This window comes from Patagioenas fasciata, chromosome 6, assembly GCF_037038585.1.
Source record: "Patagioenas fasciata isolate bPatFas1 chromosome 6, bPatFas1.hap1, whole genome shotgun sequence".
In the NCBI taxonomy this organism is placed as follows: domain Eukaryota; kingdom Metazoa; phylum Chordata; class Aves; order Columbiformes; family Columbidae; genus Patagioenas; species Patagioenas fasciata.
Genome location: NC_092525.1, coordinates 7,853,979 through 7,874,070, shown reverse-complemented (window position 1 = coordinate 7,874,070; position 20,092 = coordinate 7,853,979). Strand labels below are relative to the sequence as shown.

At 50.5% G+C, this 20,092-nt stretch overlaps 1 protein-coding gene across 1 annotated transcript; it reads right to left on the bottom strand.

Moving 5' to 3' along the window:
* Positions 1-15,612: 15,612 nt before the first annotated feature.
* Positions 15,613-20,003, bottom strand: DMRTA2 (DMRT like family A2). Its single transcript, XM_065842341.2, has 2 exons — positions 18,800-20,003; positions 15,613-18,627 (listed from the first exon to the last, which is right to left on the bottom strand). The coding sequence occupies exons 1-2, from the start codon at positions 19,290-19,292 to the stop codon at positions 17,756-17,758; spliced, it is 1,365 nt and encodes a 454-aa protein (XP_065698413.1). The 5' UTR covers positions 19,293-20,003; the 3' UTR covers positions 15,613-17,755.
* Positions 20,004-20,092: the final 89 nt, after the last annotated feature.

The following is a 20,092-nucleotide window of genomic DNA, read 5'->3' as shown; positions in this document are numbered from 1 at the left end:
GCAGGCGCAGGCCGGGCGGCTCCAGCGCCGCTCCAGCGCCGCTCGCGGGTGCGGGTGGCGGCGGAAGCGCGGTCTCTGCTGCGCTCTAGCGGCCCCGGGCCCGCCGGCAGCGCCTCCGCTTCGGCTGGGAGGGCGCGCTGTTAAATGCTGTTAACTTCGGAACGCGCGGGCCGCTCCCATTCCGCTTCCGTCGCTCTCTGAGTTAGGGGATCTTGCATCTCTTTTCTTACTTGGTGCTGTTTGTCGTAAATTAGAGCAATGCTAGAACATTTGTATAGGTCACTAAACTCTTGAAGGGGGCTGCCAGTGGACCTTTCCAGCACACATAACATCATGGGATAACGGGCTTTCAGACATTATTGAAATAAAAGTGAATCTACCCTAACCATTCCGTTTTAAAAACATGAAAAAAAGCAAACCACCCCACACATACACACCCCCCCCCTCACGCCACTCACCACCAGCCACACAGAACCCAAGGGGTTACACCTGTTTGCTCCAAAGCTGCTCTTGGCCTTCAGATTTCAGTTCCATCAAATATCTTTAGTTCCTGGAACAGTCCAAATTAACCACTGGCTTTACTAATGAGTACAACACAGTAGGGTCTACGATTGGTTTTCCTAATGAGTACAACGCGGTAGGATGTGAGCATCACATCACACTGTCTTACAATATTACAGAAGGCAAATGTTAAGTCCACTTGTGCTGCAGCCACAGAGCAGAATACAGACCTGGAGGGTGGTTTTCAGTTTCCCAAATACAGGCTCATTCCTCTCCATCCTTCGGTTTCCATTCCTGGATTAGGGTCAGACACAAAAAGGCAGAGAGGTTCTATCCAAGAACCTTACACAAGGTCACCATCGTATTTGTTTGATCTCTGTACATACAGACCACCTTGACTGCAGTATGCCACAGGCCTGCGCCACTGTAAGTGGGTAACGTGTATTCCTTACACTAAACAGCCACAAAATGAGAACTATTGCACAAGACATGACCAAAGCTTTCCTCAGGGAAAAAAAAAAAAGCATCAAAAAAGCTAGAAAGTGATTCATATGATAAATTCACCTTTCTATTCACTTACCCATCTATATTCATCATCACCACGAGAAATTAAAAGTATCTCACAAAATCCCATGAAAGCATGAGCAGGGTGCCAAACAAACTCATTAGCACAGCAGCAGCGTGAGCAGCTCAGCAGGCTCACGAATGGGCAAAAAGCCTCTACTAGTTACAACAGACAAGCCTGGCACGGGAAGAGTTTTATTTGTGGGAAATGTGGTTTATGCAACCATACTGCACACGAGTGTTGTGTCTGTCATCTGGACTACTATCACCACTCTGCCTAAATAGCCACCTGTAGCCTGAGCCTCATGAATTATGGAAATGCATGGGAATTTGGTTCGTCTAGCAAGTCTAATAGCCAGTCCCTGGCAGTCCTCCGTCGGACTGCGAAGCTCCCAACCAAAACCAAGATGTGTGCACAAGGCTAATGGCTTTATTCCTAATGCCTCGTTTTCTGTGTTACAGTAACCAAGCGCAGTCAATACAGTTCATAGAATCATAGCATGTGCTAAGCTGGAACAGACCCACCAGGATCATGGGTTCCAGCTCCTGTCCCTGCACAGGACACCCCACAGGCCACCCCGTGTGTCTGAGGACGCTGTCCAGTCTCTTCTTGAACACTGTCAGGTTGGGCCGTGACACCTCCCTGGGAGCCTGTTCAGTGTCCAGCCCCTCTGGGGAAGAACCTTTGCCTCATGTCCCACTGACCCTCCCCAGCACATCTGCTGCCGTTCCCTGGGCTCTGTCACTGTCACAGAGCAGAGCTCACCCTGCCCTTACTCCTCCACGAGTTTCCAGCAAGGATCTGCTGTTCACCACATGCTTCAGTCTGCAATCGGTATCAGTGCAAAATAAATAGATAAAAATTAGAAATAAAAAGCACACACCCACACGCAGTAAGAATCAAACTTGGCATAATGAGGTCCCTAAACAAACTGCTGCAAATACACAGAGTAAGACACATGCTTCACCTCAGTGCAAGTGGAGAGAGAAAGCAAAGGGGTCGGCAGGAGGAGGAAATGGGACGTGACCAGAAGGGGTGGAAGAGGACCAGGGGTGTCCATGGCTGCCCAGCAGCAGAGAGAACCCCAGCCCAGCCCGGGGCTGTGTCAGCCCCACAGGAACCACACAGCCCCACAGGATCCGCACAGCCCCACAGGATCCGCACAGCCCCACAGGAACCGCACAGCCCCACAGGAACCGCACAGCCCCACAGGAACCGCACAGCCCCACAGGAACCGCACAGCCCCACAGGAACCGCACAGCCCCACAGGAACCGCACAGCCCCACAGGAACCGCACAGCCCCAGGGCGCGGTGCGGCCAGCAGTACCGCGGGACACACGAGAGAACGCGGCACTTGCTGCTGAGTGCAAAGGCGAGACCGGGTTTGAGGTCACCAGATGACTGCCGGTCAGTTTAACATTTGTGGCATGTTTGTCTTTGCCTAATCAAATAAGGACTTGTGAAAACTGCAGAAAGAGGCCTTTTTATTTATTTAAATTGCCTTTGGTACTGTGTTAATAAAAGTATTGCATGACATTCTCAGCTGCTGGTCCCTCAGTAGCTGGAATTTTCCCCCTCTGTCAATTTCTAGTGCTGACATTTCACCGTTTTTAATCTTTGGGCTCAAGGCAAATTTTTTTCGCCCTGATTTCCTTACAAATATTTGGGGCTTGTTCCTGCATTCCTTGAGGGCAGTGAAAACCCTGAACGAGCGAGGAACGCAGACCCAAACCGCAGGGTCAGTTGTGTCTTCTATTGCGCTTGCTTTGAAAGTCCCTGAAGACACATCACTGTTTATTACTACAATAAGCATTTCTAATTCGCTCAAGTGAGTCAGAGACTGAGAAACCTTCTGGATATTACTGAACAGCCAAAATAGAAATGATTACTATAATATTTTCTAAAAAACAAAGCTAATAAGTTTTTTTCTTGTTAAGCACACCTGTATTAGATTATTTGTTACAGCACTTTACTGACGAACAGCAAAGCTTCTGTAGCGTTCTTGAAGCCTCGATGTGCAAGGCTGCAAGATAACTTTTCGAGCTTAAAAATACAGGGATAAGCCATCATCTTGGGGTGCATACGAGCTGTGGAAATTAGCACAACTGAGATTAATGAAATCCCTCTACCAGCCTTCCCTTTTTGCTTATATTTCAAACAGCTCAGGCAACAGCAGCTGTTCATCAAGGCAGGCCGTGACTTCAAGCACTCGTCTATAAGAAGGTTTATCCTTGCTGGCTCAGTTTTATTTACCTGTTACATGTGGCCATAGTATCGAATTCTGAGCTGACTCAGGGACTGTTTGTTGGTTTTTTCCTGGCCTAAGGCCCGCTCAGCACAATGGGCCCTTATTGCTGCGGGTGCATCTGGCAGCTCCGGTAATACAAATAAAGAGTCCGGTTTCGGTGCAGGGACTCCTCGTTTGCAGCGGCGTGGGGGAGAATCACGCGTCGGGTGCAGAACACGGTAAGGAACGGTGATACCTGCAGCACCAGACCGGGTTTGACCACACAGTGGCAGCAGAACCAAGACACTGCTCAGCGGGTCCTGTGATGCCGCACGGAGCAAACCTCACCAGCTCCGGTTTGGAAAGAGGGAAACGGTCCTATAGAAACACGTTAGATAAGATGCATAACTGAGAGCTGTAGGGAATTTCTAGAAGTTTAAGCGTTCAATTCACCAATTCCAGCTTCAGAAACGTGATTTGGAAATACCTCGTTTCACTGTAATGACCCAATGTATGTCTTGAGCCCAACTGAAAGCTGTGCCAAAGAACTGGTGGCCTCCTGAGAGCTCCAGAGAAGGGTGAAGAAACAATTCTGTTCCTTACCTCGCAAACTCCTGTAAACACAAGAGGAGGCAAACCCCACCAGCAAAGTGCTGGAAGCCTCCCAGAAATGCTCTGGAGCAAATGGGTCCAATTCAGTTAATTGCACAAAACTCTTGCAGTTTAACAGGAGTCTTGCTCAGTCAACAAAAGTAAAATAATTCATTAATTAGTAAATAAACAATAACAACAAGCACAGAGGGCTTGATCAGCTTCCCATTTGCATCAGTATTTCAGAACAACCATCTCAAGTGTCCAAATGTTTCTATTTATGCCACCCACAGCCAGTTGGACAACAAAATAGCTGAGAATCACAGAGGTGCAAAGCCAATCCCATCTCATTCCAGCTGTCATCAGAGAAAGGCAGCACAAGGCCTCCTCCCTACCATCAGACCACCCTCCGCAAGGGAGCGATACCCCGTGACAGTCTGGGGTCCCTCCGTGCGAAGACCTGAACCCAAGGCAGCAGCTCGTCTCAGCCACCGTGCAACGGTTAATGCAGCTCGGAGCCCACGGGCACCATCCAGCTGCATGGTCCACGCTGCACAACATCCGCTTGTCCAATACTCAGCAAAAGACTCTTACAGTGTTCAAATGGAACAAACAAGAGGCAACACAGGCAAACAAACAGCAGGTGGAATGGAGGAGTAGGGCGGGGAAGAAGAAAAAGCAGCTCTGTGGTCTGCAGGCTCCACGAAGCCCCTCTGAGGACACGGGCTGAACGCAGGGTTGGGAGCGGGGAGCGGGACAGGAGACCGGCATTTTCCCCCTTGTTCCAGAGCCCTGCAGGGACCCTGCTCCAAAGCCAGCACTGCCCACCCCTGCACACCCTGCTGAGCACTGTGCTCTAGCTCCCACAGGATGGACTTTGGGACTAACGGCTTGGAACGATCAGAAGAGCCTGGCCTGGGAAGCTGCCACAGAGCAGGCAACGTCACACACGAGCCGGCAGGGAACAGCACATCACCTTCCGCAGCAGCTCGGGGAGAAAGCTGTGGGTTCTGGGGCTCCACTGCACAAGAGAGCACTGTGCTCTAACTTAATGAGCTGCCCTTCTCCAAAGCAAGCGCGTTGCTGCAGCCAGGGGTGCAGCAGGGAAGGGTGAGGTGCTGAGGGCAAAGCGAATCACCCACAGCATTAGACGAGCTTGTCAAAGGATGAATGCACGCAGACGTGGAGGAGGGGGGCAGCACGTATACACCACGCACATTTTCTGGTTGGCTGCGACCATTTAACTGAACAAGGAGTCATCTGCCTTAATCATTACTATTAAATTTATTATTCATTAACCATGTAAATTATTTAGATCTGAAACGCTGGATCTTGGAAGCCAGTGTGAGACATCGGCTGCTTTCACTTCCTGATAGCGGGCAAGACCCTGCCTGCTGGTGCTGCCAGCCTGGATCCTGAACAACTCAGACCTGGTCTTGAACTGCTCCAAACAACATTCTAATAGCCATGTCACTCCCTTCATTTTATCAGGCCTTTGTGGTTGATTACTTCATTTTTTCCTCCCTCAACCAGACAGCTATAACTTTGCTTAAGAGCCAAATCTCAAGTTCTTATGGAATACCAGGACTTCAAGAGTCAAATCTTCAAAGAAAATCCTTTCAATACTACAGCATACTGAATAAGTCACTAACCTTGGCCAGCACTCACAGTTCACATCTGCCAGGCGCAGTAACCGCTCCTGTTTCTCTGTCAAACGCTAACTAGCTACCGCACGTCAGGCGAGTTTGGGCTGAGGAGGACCTGGTACTTCACCTGAGCCCAGGTAACTCCCCTGGGGCCCACAGGAGCTCTTTGTAGAACAGGAATTCCATCCCAAGCCTCCCAAGCTGCCATCGGGTGCCCGAACCACAGCCACATCATCTTCTGCGTTGGCTTGCAAGGGGGACACCTCTTAACCTCTGCACTTCCACTGCCACCGGTTGAACAAGAGCTCAGCAGGCACCTTTAAAGTTTTATATATGATTGCTGAAATAAAGAGGATTAGGAGAAACAACCACTATTACAAACCCAAGCTCCTGCATCCTCCTAATCATCCCTTTGAGCCACTCCTGGGAGAGAGGCGCTTCCTGAGCCCTTTCAAGCATCCTGCACGGCTACTTGGTAACTAAACCTCAGGAAAAAACTCTCTGAAGAAACCCGGTTCCTACTGAGATTGGTTTTCAAAGGGATTTTAACGGCAATTAGGTAGAAGACACTTTGAAAACTGTATCCCGTGCAACCACAGCAATGTGCTGCCTAACCCAGAGAGAAGGGCTGCAGGTTTAAGAGCTGGGGACACAGTTACTGAAGAGATTCTGTTAAAGTGCCAATTAAAACACAAACTAGCTGGAGGAGAAAATAGTATTGCTGTGGGAGGAAAAAACCCTCCCTTCTTTTGGTCACATTATGAGCTGTTTGTTGAAAGCTTTCTGTCCAACACTCTGGCCAGAGTGTTTTCATGACAATGATATCTTCAACAATACTGAACACCAGACACAACTATCATTAAGGGAAAAAATATCTGAACCATAATGCTCAGAGCCAAACTCTTTAAAGTCCTGGGGTTTTGGTTCCCTTGGACCTCACTCCTGCAGAACTGATACACCTGAATCGCCTTTTCTTTCCTCTTCCACCCTTTTTCAGACAAAATGTTCTGGGAATGCAGTTCCCTATTTCTGTAGTTCTTTCATAAAGGAAGAAAAAAAGTATCTGAATATAGAAAATGACTTTTCAAACAAAAGCATAACAAAGATAGGAACAAACGCGTCATTTGAGACTCTTTTCTTCAGCTTTTACTTAATTCAGGATAGATAATCTACGGGGACTGGATATGTCCAACAACAATTTCATACTGTTCACAGCCATGTCACTCTTCAGGTTATTAACAGATAACCCCAAGATACGTGGCCTGCCAAAACTATTTCTTTTCCTCAGCGCGGAATTGTTTCCCCTAAGTAAGTCAGCTTTCGTTTTGACAGAGTTCCAATTGAATAAGATGAAATTCAACATGTATATTGTGCACCCCTTTTGCAATTCCTTGTTTGTATACGGGGGGTGCACTCCTGAAAGGCTGGTGAACCCCCTGGTTTACGCTTGTGTAAACCTACTTGGTCTTCAGGAAAGAGCTGGATGCAGGGCACAAGGAAACTGAGAACAGGGACTTGTATTGTATGGTGCTCAGGTCTTCACCCAGGTCAGTAAAATAACACAAGATGTTCCAGAAGAGCTTCAAAAACCCTCACGTTTCTCAGCTGTGTTTTTCTTAACTATAATTCCTTTGCTCTTGAATAGCGATTCTCGTGTGCTGAGTGACCATACTATCAGCACACGGAATGACTATCGAATCAGGCTTTCCGTGTTCGAGCAGCATATTTACTGGGCAAGTGCTCACCTGCTTTTCCACATCACTGTGAAACAATTCCAAACAAAGCCAGCTCTGATTTACTGTCCCTGTATTTTTGGCAAAGAGCTTGGAGCTGCCCAAGGCACACGAACAGCCCTCCTGTTCTGTACAGACCTCAAAAAACAAACACACAACACCGCTGTATTTCGACCCCTCGCCTCTCCACCCTGGTCAGTCTACTGATTTAATAAAACAGGCTACTCATTGTTTTTAATCACAGTGAGGTATGCCAGTAGGAATAGCCATTTTCACTGCAGGTTCTCCAGGCAGAGAGCTCATAATTCATTGTCTGCCTAAGGACCTCTCTAAGGGGAGATTTGTACTACTTCCTCTTGTTTGCTCTGTTGGTTGATTGGCACGTATCTCTGTGTATAACTATATCTACAACACAATGTTATAATAGCAAGGAAAACAGAATTATTACCTCTGCCTGACATTTCATCAGCAGTACCTGGGAAATATTGTCCCTGAAAAGCACAGAACAGGGGGTTACAATTAACACTAAGAAGTGTTAATTAGACAGAGCTGGAATGACTGATTATAAAGGAAAGGGTATTTTACTTTTCCGCGTCTCACAACAGTAGAGCTTCCTGAGCCGAGGCGGGGGCTCTGCTCGCATAGCACAAAGTGAGGAAATATACAGCCCCTTGTTGCTATACTTTATCACTGAACGAGTACTTATTAACAAGCATATTCTTTGGCATATGTTTAGTATATATTCAGGAAATAGGGTCTCTCTTGCCATTGTTAGAGCTCTGCTCTAAACTCTGAGGAATCTGACACATTTTAATGAATGAAGACAGTGTCCAGGAGAGCTTTCCTGCAACAGAGATTGCACACTTAATTAGGACCCTTATTAAAAGTAAACACTCAAGTAGTACAGAAGTCTGCAATTCGAGCCTTATGTCGCATACTGAAACTGGAGACAGTCAGTACTAGCAGTCACTTCAAAAAATAGATAGAAATTGCTCTGAGTGGCTCAAGGTCACAGTGCTGGGAAATCAGCAGAATTCAGTACACAAACAAAATCTTCTGAGACCATGCGCGGCTCTCACTGCAAAACCTCACCGCTTCCCTATTCACAAGGTGCCAGTGTTCCTTTGCAACAGCAGTATCTCATTCTTATTCCATCAGAATAATGCAGTGAAAGTTAAACAAGCCAGCCTGCTAAGATAAGGAATAATTGTACCTTTCAAACGGCTTGATATACAAAATTAAGATGCTTTAAGTGTACCACAGTCAACTGAAGTATCAGTTATACCTATTTCAATAATCATCTCATTTTCAGATTAATCTCGGAACGAGTCAGGAGCTGACACCCACTGGCACCAGCAGCGTGTTCCTGCCACGGGACGCACATGGTGCTGTTCCTGCTGCTCCAAGACACTCTGTGCTCGGCTTTCTGAAGAAGCAAAGGTGCTTCTTGCCCAAGTGAGCCCAGAACCCACACATGTAACACCTGAGAGACCCAGTTACACCAGAAATTAAACCAATACAAGACACCAAGTCATTGTGATTTGTGGCAAAATAAAACCCAGTTACCACCAGCCAGGATGCTTTACACCACCAGTCAGGGTGATATGCACCGATCCAGTATTTTCACTGTTACTGTTGCTCATGAAGCATTCAGAAGCTTTAAGAAAAAGAGTTGCCACAACTTGTTTACAAAAATAACAAGCAATATTCAAAACCAGAGAGCAAGAGAGCCAAAAAGTCATCTGTAAGCAACTTCTAAAAATAAAGAAAAAGCACAGCAGTAGTCCGGGGGTTAAAATTGCAAATATTCCAAATTTAACACACAATCTGAGGATCTGCCTAAAAAAAAAAAGTGCTCTTAAAAATTCCTATAGATTTCATTTCTGTTATAACAAAGTTAATTGTTGGGTTGGTGGAGCATGAGTTTCAATTAAGGTCTGAAAAATATATAAATGATACCATGAACACCTGCAAGACAACAGAGACAGTCAACAAAGACGGCTCTGTGCAAAACAGGGACTGGAAACCACCAACAGCATCTCTCTTACTGTTGCAGTTGGGTGCCAGATGGCTGGAGAGTTCCAGCAGGCAGCTTCCTAACGAGAGCGCCTCTGCCCATCTCGCCAGCGCCCATCGGAGCCAGGGCCCATCTCGCCACCAGCGCCCATCCCGCCACCAGCGCCCATCCTGCTGAGGCAGCGCCCATCTCGCCACCAGCGCCCATCCTGCTGAGGCAGCCAGGCAGACCAGACGTTTCACCAATGGTTTCACTACATCAGCCTCAGCTTTCTGCAGCTTGTGAAACACCATGTGCTGTTGTTCAGTTCAGTCCATCTAACCAGGACTAACTTTGCTTTGACGTTTCAGCAAGAGGAATAAAATAACAGAGGTGATGAGGCTCCTAGGACACCCTTGGGTCCCCAGCTAGCCCTGCTTTTAAGAACACACCTATCGCTCAGCGACTCCCTCACCACAGACTTCTAGCTCATTAAAGCCAAGTACCCCATTTCACCAGCCCCGCTCTACAGTCAGAAACAATCCCGCTAGCTGGGGCTGTTAACATCACACAGGTTTCAAACTCTTGCCAGGTTGAAGATGTACGTATCCTTACAAGTCAAGATAAAGAAAGTTCTTCCTTTGGTGATCAAGGTACTGAACACCAACAGAAAAAGAGTAGCTGAGCTCTCTCCCAGGAGAGAAATCAGGAGCCAAACCGAAAGCAGCACAGAATCCCAGCGGGGCAGTTAATGTACAATCTGGTCTGGCACCAGAATCCATGGGCACGTTCATGTAACACTTGGGAAATACCTGAACAGTGGTGAAATGCACCGTAACGCCTTCGCCAGCTTCTCCCAGTGCCTGCCATGGGCAGGGGTACGTCCTGAATATTTGGATACCATTACACTCCCAGCAAATTACAGCTGGGCTGATTTATTTGTCTGACATGCTTTGTGCAACAGATTATGCCTGTAAGACACATGACTGATGAATTTTCCCCCAAATACAGCAGAGTCATACTAACACTTCCTAAGATGTTTTCCAATGGATCTGGAAAAATAAATTAAACTAGTGTTTCGAGATCTTTCTCACCCACTGAACAGGAAGGCGGCTATAATACAGTATTTGTAGAGAAGAGGTCCTGAAAACACCTCTCTGATCCTCACTGGTCAAGGTGAAGCTTTCATGAAGAGAGGGACAGACCTCAGGGAGGGGCGGGGGCCATGGTTTGCCTGCCAAATCCACCGGAGCATTTTCCCATCCTCAGCCCCATTGCGTTAGGCTTGTTTTCTGTGTCAAAGTAAAGCTTCATAATGTGCATAAAAAGAATGACTAGAGAGATAAACATAATACATCGTTCTAAGCAGAAAAAAAAAGCAGGCATCTTGTAACTTCATTCTAGTAGACTTGACTGAGCACTCCGATTTCATTCCATCCTCTGTGTGCCAGATGATGTGCCATTTATCCCATTGAACAGGTTCTTATTTGGATTCTCATAACTAGTATAAGCTCTCTGACTCTCCCGTTACACAGCAAAGGCTCTTTAAATTATCATCTCCACTATTTGCCCCATTCATTTGGTTGTAAATACAGCTAACCTTTCAAGTAGGAGATTTAGAAAACTGAGGAAATCCATAGGTTCTACCCAAGGTAAACCACGGGGTTCCCCAGGCTGTGGGAGGAAATCAATATCCTATATCCCGCCGACAAGAAAGCGAGGTAACATTTCGATACCTTTGCTCCTTACAAGGCTGTTCCACCAGTGAGTCCCTGCTGCACAAATCCGAGCTCATTCTGCCTCCTCGTGCTGCCGCTGTTCTCTTGGTCAGAAGCTCCGAATCGCTCCCCGGCAGGGTCGCACCCTCCTCGCGCCCTGGCCGCGGGTCCCGCTGACCCCTAACCCTTTTCGGGATCTGCTGAACGGTTTGTAGGGGCCCTGCTCCTGTCTTGCTGAATCTCTGTGAGCCTCTCCCGTACTCTGGTCCAGGGACAGTGCCCCATTTCACTGCCAAACATCTGATTTTAGCAACAAACCCAGCATTTTAAGGCCAGCCAGTCTTGTTAAATCTCTCTGTAAACATACACCCCAAGCAGATCTTTTAAAAAGCCTTTGTAACTCGTGCTTCCCATCTGCCTGTCAGACCACACGGAAAGATCCGCACTCTGTTCCTGGATCCCTCTCCATCTCCCTCTTCCCCACCCAGGAGCCTGCCCTGCTGCCACAAACCTACCCCGGTTTGCACATTTCTGAAGTCATGCATAGCAGATTCGTAATTATTTGTAATTATTGATGGCCAATAAGACTTTGGGTAATCCATTTTTAATGTATTTTTCAGTCTTTTTCTAAAACTCGTCGATACTTTTGCCCAGTCATTTTTAATCCATTCACGTTTTGAGGAAAAAAATTTAAAAAAAAAAAAAAAAGGAGAGAAAATAAAAATAACCATGCAGAAACAACCTTCAGCATAATTCTGATAAGCATTACAGCACATAACATCCAAAACAAGAAACGAGAGAATGTAAGACAGAAAAAAACCCCTCCAGATCCACCCTAACTACAAACATACACGCATTGAGAATATGCAAAGGATCCATCCTTAGCCCCCCGGGCTGCATCCCGGAGTTCAGGCAGAGCTTCTGTGTGAAGCAAGGAATCAGAACATTCCCCACATATCACCACCTCGCACAGAAAACTAATCCATAAACCGGTATATGACAAGATTTTGCTTTTCCAGACCATCAAAACAGGGTTGTCAGGAAGCAATGTTTTTCCCCCCTGTAGTTTAGAGTTTGCAAGGAGCTAAGATAAAATCTCAGATAAGACTCTAGCTCCCACATACAGGTAAAGCCAATACTGCACAAAACAACATTCCAAACAGAATTATCCCCTGGGCAGGTGTCTCATCCTGCCCCTGTCCCTATCTGCCAAATTCACACCTGGGGTAAGGAAGAACACGAGTTTACTCAAGCATTTGGATAGAGCAGGCCTGAGACTCCGTTGTGGTTAGAAATGGTTCACAAGTGGCCTTTTGCAGTTAAGACTGTTAGCAATATCTTCTTGTCTTTCAGCATTCTCATCTCTCTTGGTGTACTTGCTTCCACATGAGCAATCAAAGAGTCACCATAAAAACACCCATCACCATTTTACATTGGTGACCACCTGCTCAGCCCTAGGCCTGTGTTATGAACACGCATGTAACTGAATCTCCTGACCTCTGAGCAGGACCCAGCGTTACTACAGCTGAAACTAAAGCTTCTTCCCAGTTTCCTTGAAAATCGAAGTCCTGACACACAGCATTTCCTCACTCAGCCTGTGCAGAGTATGATCAACTCTTACAGGTTCACTCGGGAAAGGGAAATTATTATAAACTTTTACTACAGCCCAAGGAACTGCCTTACACCTTTCATGAACATGGCTGTCCTTCAAGTCGATGTCCAGCAAGTAACACAACATTTCCATTACAGTCTTGTAATACAGACACTGATACCTTATTTTAGTGATTCACAAGTATTTCCACAGCCTTTACTACTGCATTTGAGTTCTCCATCAGCTCTTGTGACCCAGAGACCACATGAGCCCCTTGCCCCACTCTCCTGTGCTGGAATTCACTCCTTCCCTCTATTCTTCCTCCACCTTCAGCAGTTGGCTTTCTCACAAACCTACCTTCTCCAGCCGCGGCACCTTGCCCCTGCGTTAGCCAAGCTGTGCCAGCTCCTTCCCTCGCCTTTTAACCTCCCCCGAGCCCCGGCCACCTCCCTCGCATTAACACACCTGCCCCGCATCGGCACCACGCCCACCCTTCCCACCGCCCACGGGAAATCCACCGCATCCAGCCACCAACCGCACAGTTTAACGGCGGATTCGAGGCCGCGGGTTGCTCAGCTCCCGGGGTACCGGTAGCAGGTCGCATCCTCCACCCCGGCTCCCTGGTCAGGAGCATCTCCTCCACGGATCACTGGCTTCCCTGATAACGTAGAAACGAGGGGACTGCCTGAGAGGGATGGTTTTTTATATTAAAACCACTGATTAAAACTGATTTTTTTTTTCCCATAAGAAGCTCATTATGGAGATGAAATGCAAAACATCACTGTGCAGTTCCAGCTTTTTTCATGTTTTCTATTTCTGGTTTTCGAACTTACGCCCAAGACCGTGCTTTTTTATTTTCCCTAATAAAATGGTATAGAAAAACAAAGAGGAAACTGTAAGGGAACAGTACAAGGGCAAAAATCATTTCTGCAACAGAGTTTTAATTTTTCTGTTGAAACCTGGATAAAACGGGGAGATGGAAATCGAAATGAGCTTTCTAGCCCCTCGACTGATGTTAAAAGCGGCAGAAAACAGTAAACCAGCCTGTCCCGCGGCCCGTGGGACTATTTACACTGCGCTCGGTTCCATCTGTTGAGCTCTGAAAGTGCCGAAGGCGGCGGGAGCGGGCAGGGGCTGCCCGCAGCCGGGCTTTGCCGGCTCGTCCTGTGGAGCTGCTCCTCCTCGTTTTTTCCACCTGCTTAATCACATTTAAATATATTAAATACTTTCCTATTGTTGTTCCGGCACAGAAGTAATTGCTGCAGTTGCCATGGGGACGTTATGACAACACAGGGGGGGTGCCCGCATGATTAGAGGAGGCAGAGGTGTCCCCTCGTCTGGAGGACGTGGGAAGTTTCTGTGCCTGACACAAGTGCCCTGGGAACTCCTGGCCCGGCGCTGCGCTCCCACCATGAAACCATCTCGGGGGATTCGTGGGCTCACACCCACCGCTGGGGACAACGAGCTGTCCGGGAGCGGGGCCGAGGGGAGGGCAGTGGGGCGGGTAGAAGCCGCTGTCACCCCAGCGATGCCCCCGCGGGCCCGGCAGCAGCTGTGTTTGCCCAGCGCCGGCACAAAGGCCGCCCCGCCCCGGTGAGGGGCACCCGGGGCCATCCCGTCCCGTCCCGTGTGACAGGCCCGTCCCTTCCCTCCTTCCCTACGCGGGGCCGTTTCCAGGCCGTGAAACGGAACCTCAAGTCCCGGGACAGCCACGGCAACGGGGCCTGCGGGAGAGCCGGGGCGGGGGTCGGGACTCGCTCCTCGGCCTCCACCAAAACAAGCCAAGGTTGCCGCCATGGGGACCGGCTGCTGGGGACAGTGTGGAAGTGGCATCACCGCCCTCCCCACCCGCCGTCTCCACCCCGGAATGTGGGGGCCCGGCAGCCAGCGGGGCGCTCGCCGGGGCTGCTGTGGAGCAAAAGGCAGGGCCGAGGCCGGAGGAGAGACGAACTGCGAACCTCCTTTATCCCCAGCGCCTCGGCAGCGAGTCCGGTTTACGGGAGCGCATTGAGCGCGGAGGGGCCGAGGGAGAGGCGGCTTTGGGAAAGAGTGGGAGGGTAGCGGAGCCTTCCCCGCCTCGGACTTAAAACAACCAGCCCGTAAAAGCGACCCCCGCCTCTCTTTCCCGGCCTCGCTCAGCCGGGCGGGCTGCGGCGGTCAGTCCCAGTCCCGGTCCCGGTCCCGGTCCCAGTCCCGGTCCCGGCCCGGAGCCGCTGCCCCGCTCCGGCACGGCCGGCCGGGCCCACAGCGAGCGGGGCACGGAAAGGTTCATTTCAGGTGAAGAAATGTCATTTCGCTACTAAATGGTTAGTCTAATTTGATCTTCATTATGCTGTGGATTAGGGCTGATTCATATTGAACACTCGTGCAGTTCATGTAACTGGAGAACGTGTCCCACTGTATGTATCCCCGCGGTTCCGGCGCCGCCGCTTCCTGCGACCGCGGATTCAGATTGAATTAACAGGGAAGTTTGCTGGCGCTCGCCCGCGGCCTCTCTGCGTTACAAATAATTTATACTCTGTTCCGCGGATTTTTATTCAAGTGGCAGTATTTTATTTTACTCTAAAAGGGACCTGAATATTTTGTGTTCTGCCAGAGGCTCCTGTATATGAACGTCCCCGAGGCGGCTTCAAACCTAAGGGATTTTTTTTTTAATCTATGAGAATTACGTCAATAGGGACAATGTATCAGGTTCTCTTAACCCTTCTTCCTAACTCCCCCCGGTTTAACAGCCTAAACTATCCATATGAAAGTTAACCGTCGTGATCCCCATTGTCGGTTGTATAAACCCAAGCCCGAGCCAACCTCCAAGCCACAGCAACAATTCTGATAAATTGTCCTGCTCGGCTAACTACACAAGAATGGCTTTCATAATTAAAAGGGGAGCTGAGTTAAATCAACAGTTCTTAAGCCCTTCTCAACGGGGCTAGAATGGGAGAAATGTGGCGACCCGATTTCTTTAAGTAGCAGCTCTTTGTAGCCCGTTCATAATCCCAGGTATGGAAACCCATCAGATGTGGAAACCCATCCCACACCAAGTCAGCTACCAAACGGGAAAAAATAGAAGTTTATTCAGATGCCCAAAGTCCGTCTTTTTTTTTTTTTCCAGTCTAACATAACCCTGGCACTTTTTAACCAAACAGACAACTCTTTTTCCAATTAAAGTGGAATTAGGAAACTCAATCAAATTAGCTCACTATTAAAGCCCTTCTTTATTAAACCGTTTTATTGTAGTAATATTAAGTTTCACCCGCTCTTGGAACACGAGACTTTAAAAAAGTTTCCCTTGTAATATTGATTTGGCTGCTCCCAGGATGGATCGGGGTCAAAAAATTTACCTGGGTGTAATCTGTAATATTTATTTACTTAAAAAAAAATTCTTTAAATTGTATCCAGCGTGATCAGTTGCGCGAGGGAAGGAAGAATTGCGTTTTACTTGCTGCCGTCCTTTGATTCTACCACGGGGCTTCCTCCAGTAGCCCCGGCGGGACGCGTCCCCTCCCAGAGCCAGCAGTCTGCGAACGGGCTGGTAGGAGCCGCGCTGCCAGCTCCGAGCCAATGTTTACACAGTTATATTTGAAGTGAGAAAGTAAACAGTCCAGCTGTGCCACGGAGCGGTTCGGTGGGATTAGGTTTCCATACCAACCAACCTTAGGAGCTTTTACAGTCTTAATTCGACCATGCACTGAACTTGTTCTTTGTGAGTAATAGTTTTCCTGGGCCAAGCACTCCCAGGACTGATCAGAAAGTCGCGCTCCGGACTGCGGAAGGGTCGGCTCTCTGGGTGGACGGAGCACGCAACAAACACATCAATAAATAAGTAGAGGGGGAACGGCTTTCTTACTTTTCGATCCTGAAGAACAGTCAGACCTCACTGAGGAAAAAATAAACGGATAAAAGCAAGCGCGTACGCCCCGCGCTGAACTTGCGGTCTCTCAACTCCTTCCCGCCTGTCGCGCTGACACGTTTTTACGTTCTCTAAACCCGACAGTCATTATTATACATCCCTTCGCTTATCTTGATAGAGAAACGATCAAAAAGCACATGCGAATCTCAGATAAGAGGGAAAAGTACCTCTCCGTTGCTACACAACCTCGGTCGGAAAGACGTGCTTTCCTTTAACGGTGCTTTTTGTTCTCTGCGACAACGCCAGATCTCCTAAATAAAACAAAAATCGGCAAGATATTGAAGGAAAAAGCCCAATTTAAAATTACACCTCTCTCTCTTTTTTTTTTTTTTCTGGCATAAGTAATAAAAAGACCAGAACCAGAAATAAACGTGATTGACAATTTTGGCTGATAACGAAATTGCTCTGGTTTGTACACTTCCTTTTTATTTATAAATTTTCCGAATAATATCCGTTTTGACCATGATAAAAATGTAGCAAACATGTTTGCGCTAATTGCGTGAACTCCTTTAAATATTGACTGCACTTGTCAAATGAATTTCCCAAAACACATTTCCACTGTCTCATAAAATACCACTTGCCATTTATAAGATCAATTTTTTTTTTTTATAATAGAAAATAACATTTATTTCTATGAAATGGAAACACAGAATTACCTGTTAGAAACAGCAAGAAGTTTGCTACATCGGAACAAGAAAGCAATTTTCTTGCAGATCACAAATGAAGGAGCCTTATTAAACCGTCATACACCATTGGCGCCAGGGTCCTACGGACAGTTACAAATATATCTACTTTCCAATGTTATATACAGATCGTAACATTTCTTGGGGCAGGAAGGAAAAGGCTTTCAATTTGACAATATGTTTAATCTATATGCCTGGTAAGTATTACAATGAGCTGCCTAACCTTTAGCTTAACGTTAATACCAAGTTCACCTACAAGTTACATTAATAACTTAGATTTCCATTTTATAACATTATACACTTGCTAGTATACATATATATATGTATGTGTGTGGGAAAGAGCGTGTGTGTGCATACACACCCCACGACGCACCAAGGATATCCATGCTTATGGCCATAAGCAACAAAGAGTGATTCATGTCTGGACAATGAAAGTGCACCTTTATCACCATTTTAATACACCTACGCCTGTCCGCACCAGGCTCTGCGCGCAACCATGGCCTGTACGGGGAAGAGGGGAGAGAAAGCCACCGGCGTCCGTCCACCCGTGCCTACCTAGCTACCTCTACACAGATGAGCTCTAGGAAGCCGCCCCCGCTATTGCTTCTCGGGGGTGTTGTTGACCATGGGCCCGTAGAGCCCGCCGGAGTAGACCTGCTCCTTGTGCACGGCGGAGCGGTCCCGCATGAGGTCGCTGAAGGCGTAGTCCACGGGGGGCCGGAACCCGAGGGTGGGCATCAGCCCGGCCGTGGAGTAGGGGGTCATGAAGGCCAGTCCCCGGCTGTGTGCCGAGTAGGCGAGGCGCAGGGGGTTGAGTCCCAGGTGGGTGCCCAGCGGGTAGGCGCCGGCCTCGGCCCCGAAGTGCGTGGCGTTGGGCTGCAGGGGCGAGAAGGCGGAGCGGCTGCCCAGCGTGCCGATGGCGGGGGCCATGGCGCCGGCTATCAAGGGCCGGTGGTGGGCGGCGGCGGGGGTGGGCGGAAGGCCTTGCAAGGCGCCGTCCCGGGCCCACCCCTCCTCGGGGCCCTTCTCCGGGCCGCGGTTGTTGAGGATCTGCTCGATGGCCTGTACCACGTCCCCGCCGCAGCCCTGCAGCACCAGCTCCAGCACGCTGCGCTTGTGCGCCGGGAAGACGCGCGTCAGGATGTCGATGGGAGTCCGCTGCCGGCCGCCGGCCGAGGGCGACGGGTCCTGCTCGTCCTTGTCCGCCTCCGAGCCCGAGTCCGAGCCCAGCGGGCTGATGGAGCCCGGGCTCTCCTCCCCCTCCTTCGGGCCCTTGGAGACGGGCGAGCTCAGGAAGGACTCGCCGTCCCCGTTCTCCGAGCCCGAGCCGTGGCGAGCTTCTGGGGAGGAGGTGCCGGGCACAGACTCGCCGTCCGGGGACAGGGGCTTCCCGCCCGCCTGCTGCGGGGTAACGGCGCGGCTGGGCAGCAGCGTCTTGGGAAACAGCTCGAACTTCTGCATCTTGGACTCTGCGGGGCAGGGAGGGGAGAAGGAAAGAGACCATCAGTGCGGCTGCCCCAGGCGAGCCCCGCTTGTCGGCGGGGTCACTCGCCCGATGCGCCCGCAGGTCCGCGACTACCCCCGCCCCTTCTCCCCATCTCCGTCCCCGGGCTCCCCCGAGCGCGCACAGCGCGGCCTTACCTGAGGCGCCGGTGGCTCCCTCGCCGCCGCCCCCGGCGCAGACGGACCCGAAGACCTCGTACGCGGGCCGGGGCGGGATGATGCCGTTGGCGGCCGCCAGTGCCAGCCCCTCGGCGGTGCCGTAGAGCAGCTGGAGCTCCCGGGCCTCGTTCTCCTCCTGCGCCTGCTGCCGGCGCAGCGCCACCTGGGCCGCCATGACGCGCTGGCGCTCGGCGATGAGGGTGCACTTGGCGCACATGCAGTCCTTCCAGCGGCAGTACCGCTTGTGGCCCTTCAGCGCCGACACCACCCCGTGGTTGCGGCACCGGGCGCACTTGGGCGTCCGCGGGTACTTCTCGGCCGCCCGCAGCAGCAGCGGTGGCGCCCGCAGGAGGCTCCCGGCTACGCTCACCGGCAGCGTGGCCGCCGCTGCAGCGGCCGCCGCCGCCACCGAGCTAGGGGGTACCGGGGGGGGCGCGGCGGGCACGCTGGGCAGCTCCGACCGTAGCTCCATCTTGGCAAGCGCGCCCCGCAAGAGCGACCCACCTTCCTGGCCTCCCCCAAAGCAAACAGGGGCGGGGGAGCCCCCTCTGCGAACCAGAACAAGCTCCCGGCGCTTTCAGGCGCGATCACGAGTGGGGGACACACGGAGCCCCGGGAGCGGGCGCGCAAAGCCAAGCGCCTGTCCCTCCTCCTCGCTCCCCGCCCCTGAACACCTGCACACGGCTCCGGAGTGCGGTTCAAGCGAGGAGGGCGCCGTCGGGAGCCTTTCTGCGCCCTCCTCCCCTCCGCTCCCGAAAAGCGAATCTAAGACAAGAAAATCCAAGAAAACTTAGATCTCTCTCGCCGCCTTGCTTCCCGCGCAAATCTGGGAGCGCAGCGCCAAGTCCATCGCGCCGGGCTCGATCCCGAGCTCTCCCGTCCGCTCCCCGCGGCGCCCCGGTGGAAACCCGAGCGGTTCCCTACACTCAGCTCCCCCCTTCCCCCTGTGGCTACAACCACAGACTAAAAGCGTCCCTTCAAAGAGCAATCCGGCACCTTCAACAGCAGGATCCCTCGCGGAGGCTAAAATCCAAAAAAATCACCCAGTCTCCTGAGCAGCAGCACCGCAGCCGGGCCGAGGGCCAGGGGGCCCGTGCAGGCGGCCGGGGTGGGAGCGGGCGGAACGGCCGGCAGGGCCGGAGCGGGCAGGGCCCCCCGGGAGCCGCCGCCGCCCCGCGTCGCCCGGCGCGTGCGGAGGAGCTGCGGGCAGAGCGCGCTGCCCGCCGCGCCGCGCGCCGCCACTCGCGCTATTGTCGCGCCCGCGTTGCCATT

Bases quoted from the DNA above. Each gene is read 5' to 3' on its own strand.
- DMRTA2 (XM_065842341.2), bottom strand. From the start codon at position 19,292: ATGGAGCTACGGTCGGAGCTGCCCAGCGTGCCCGCCGCGCCCCCCCCG. The intron at 18,628-18,799 runs GTAAGGCCGCGC...CCTGCCCCGCAG, and splicing joins GGGAGCCACCGGCGCCTCAG to AGTCCAAGATGCAGAAGTTC.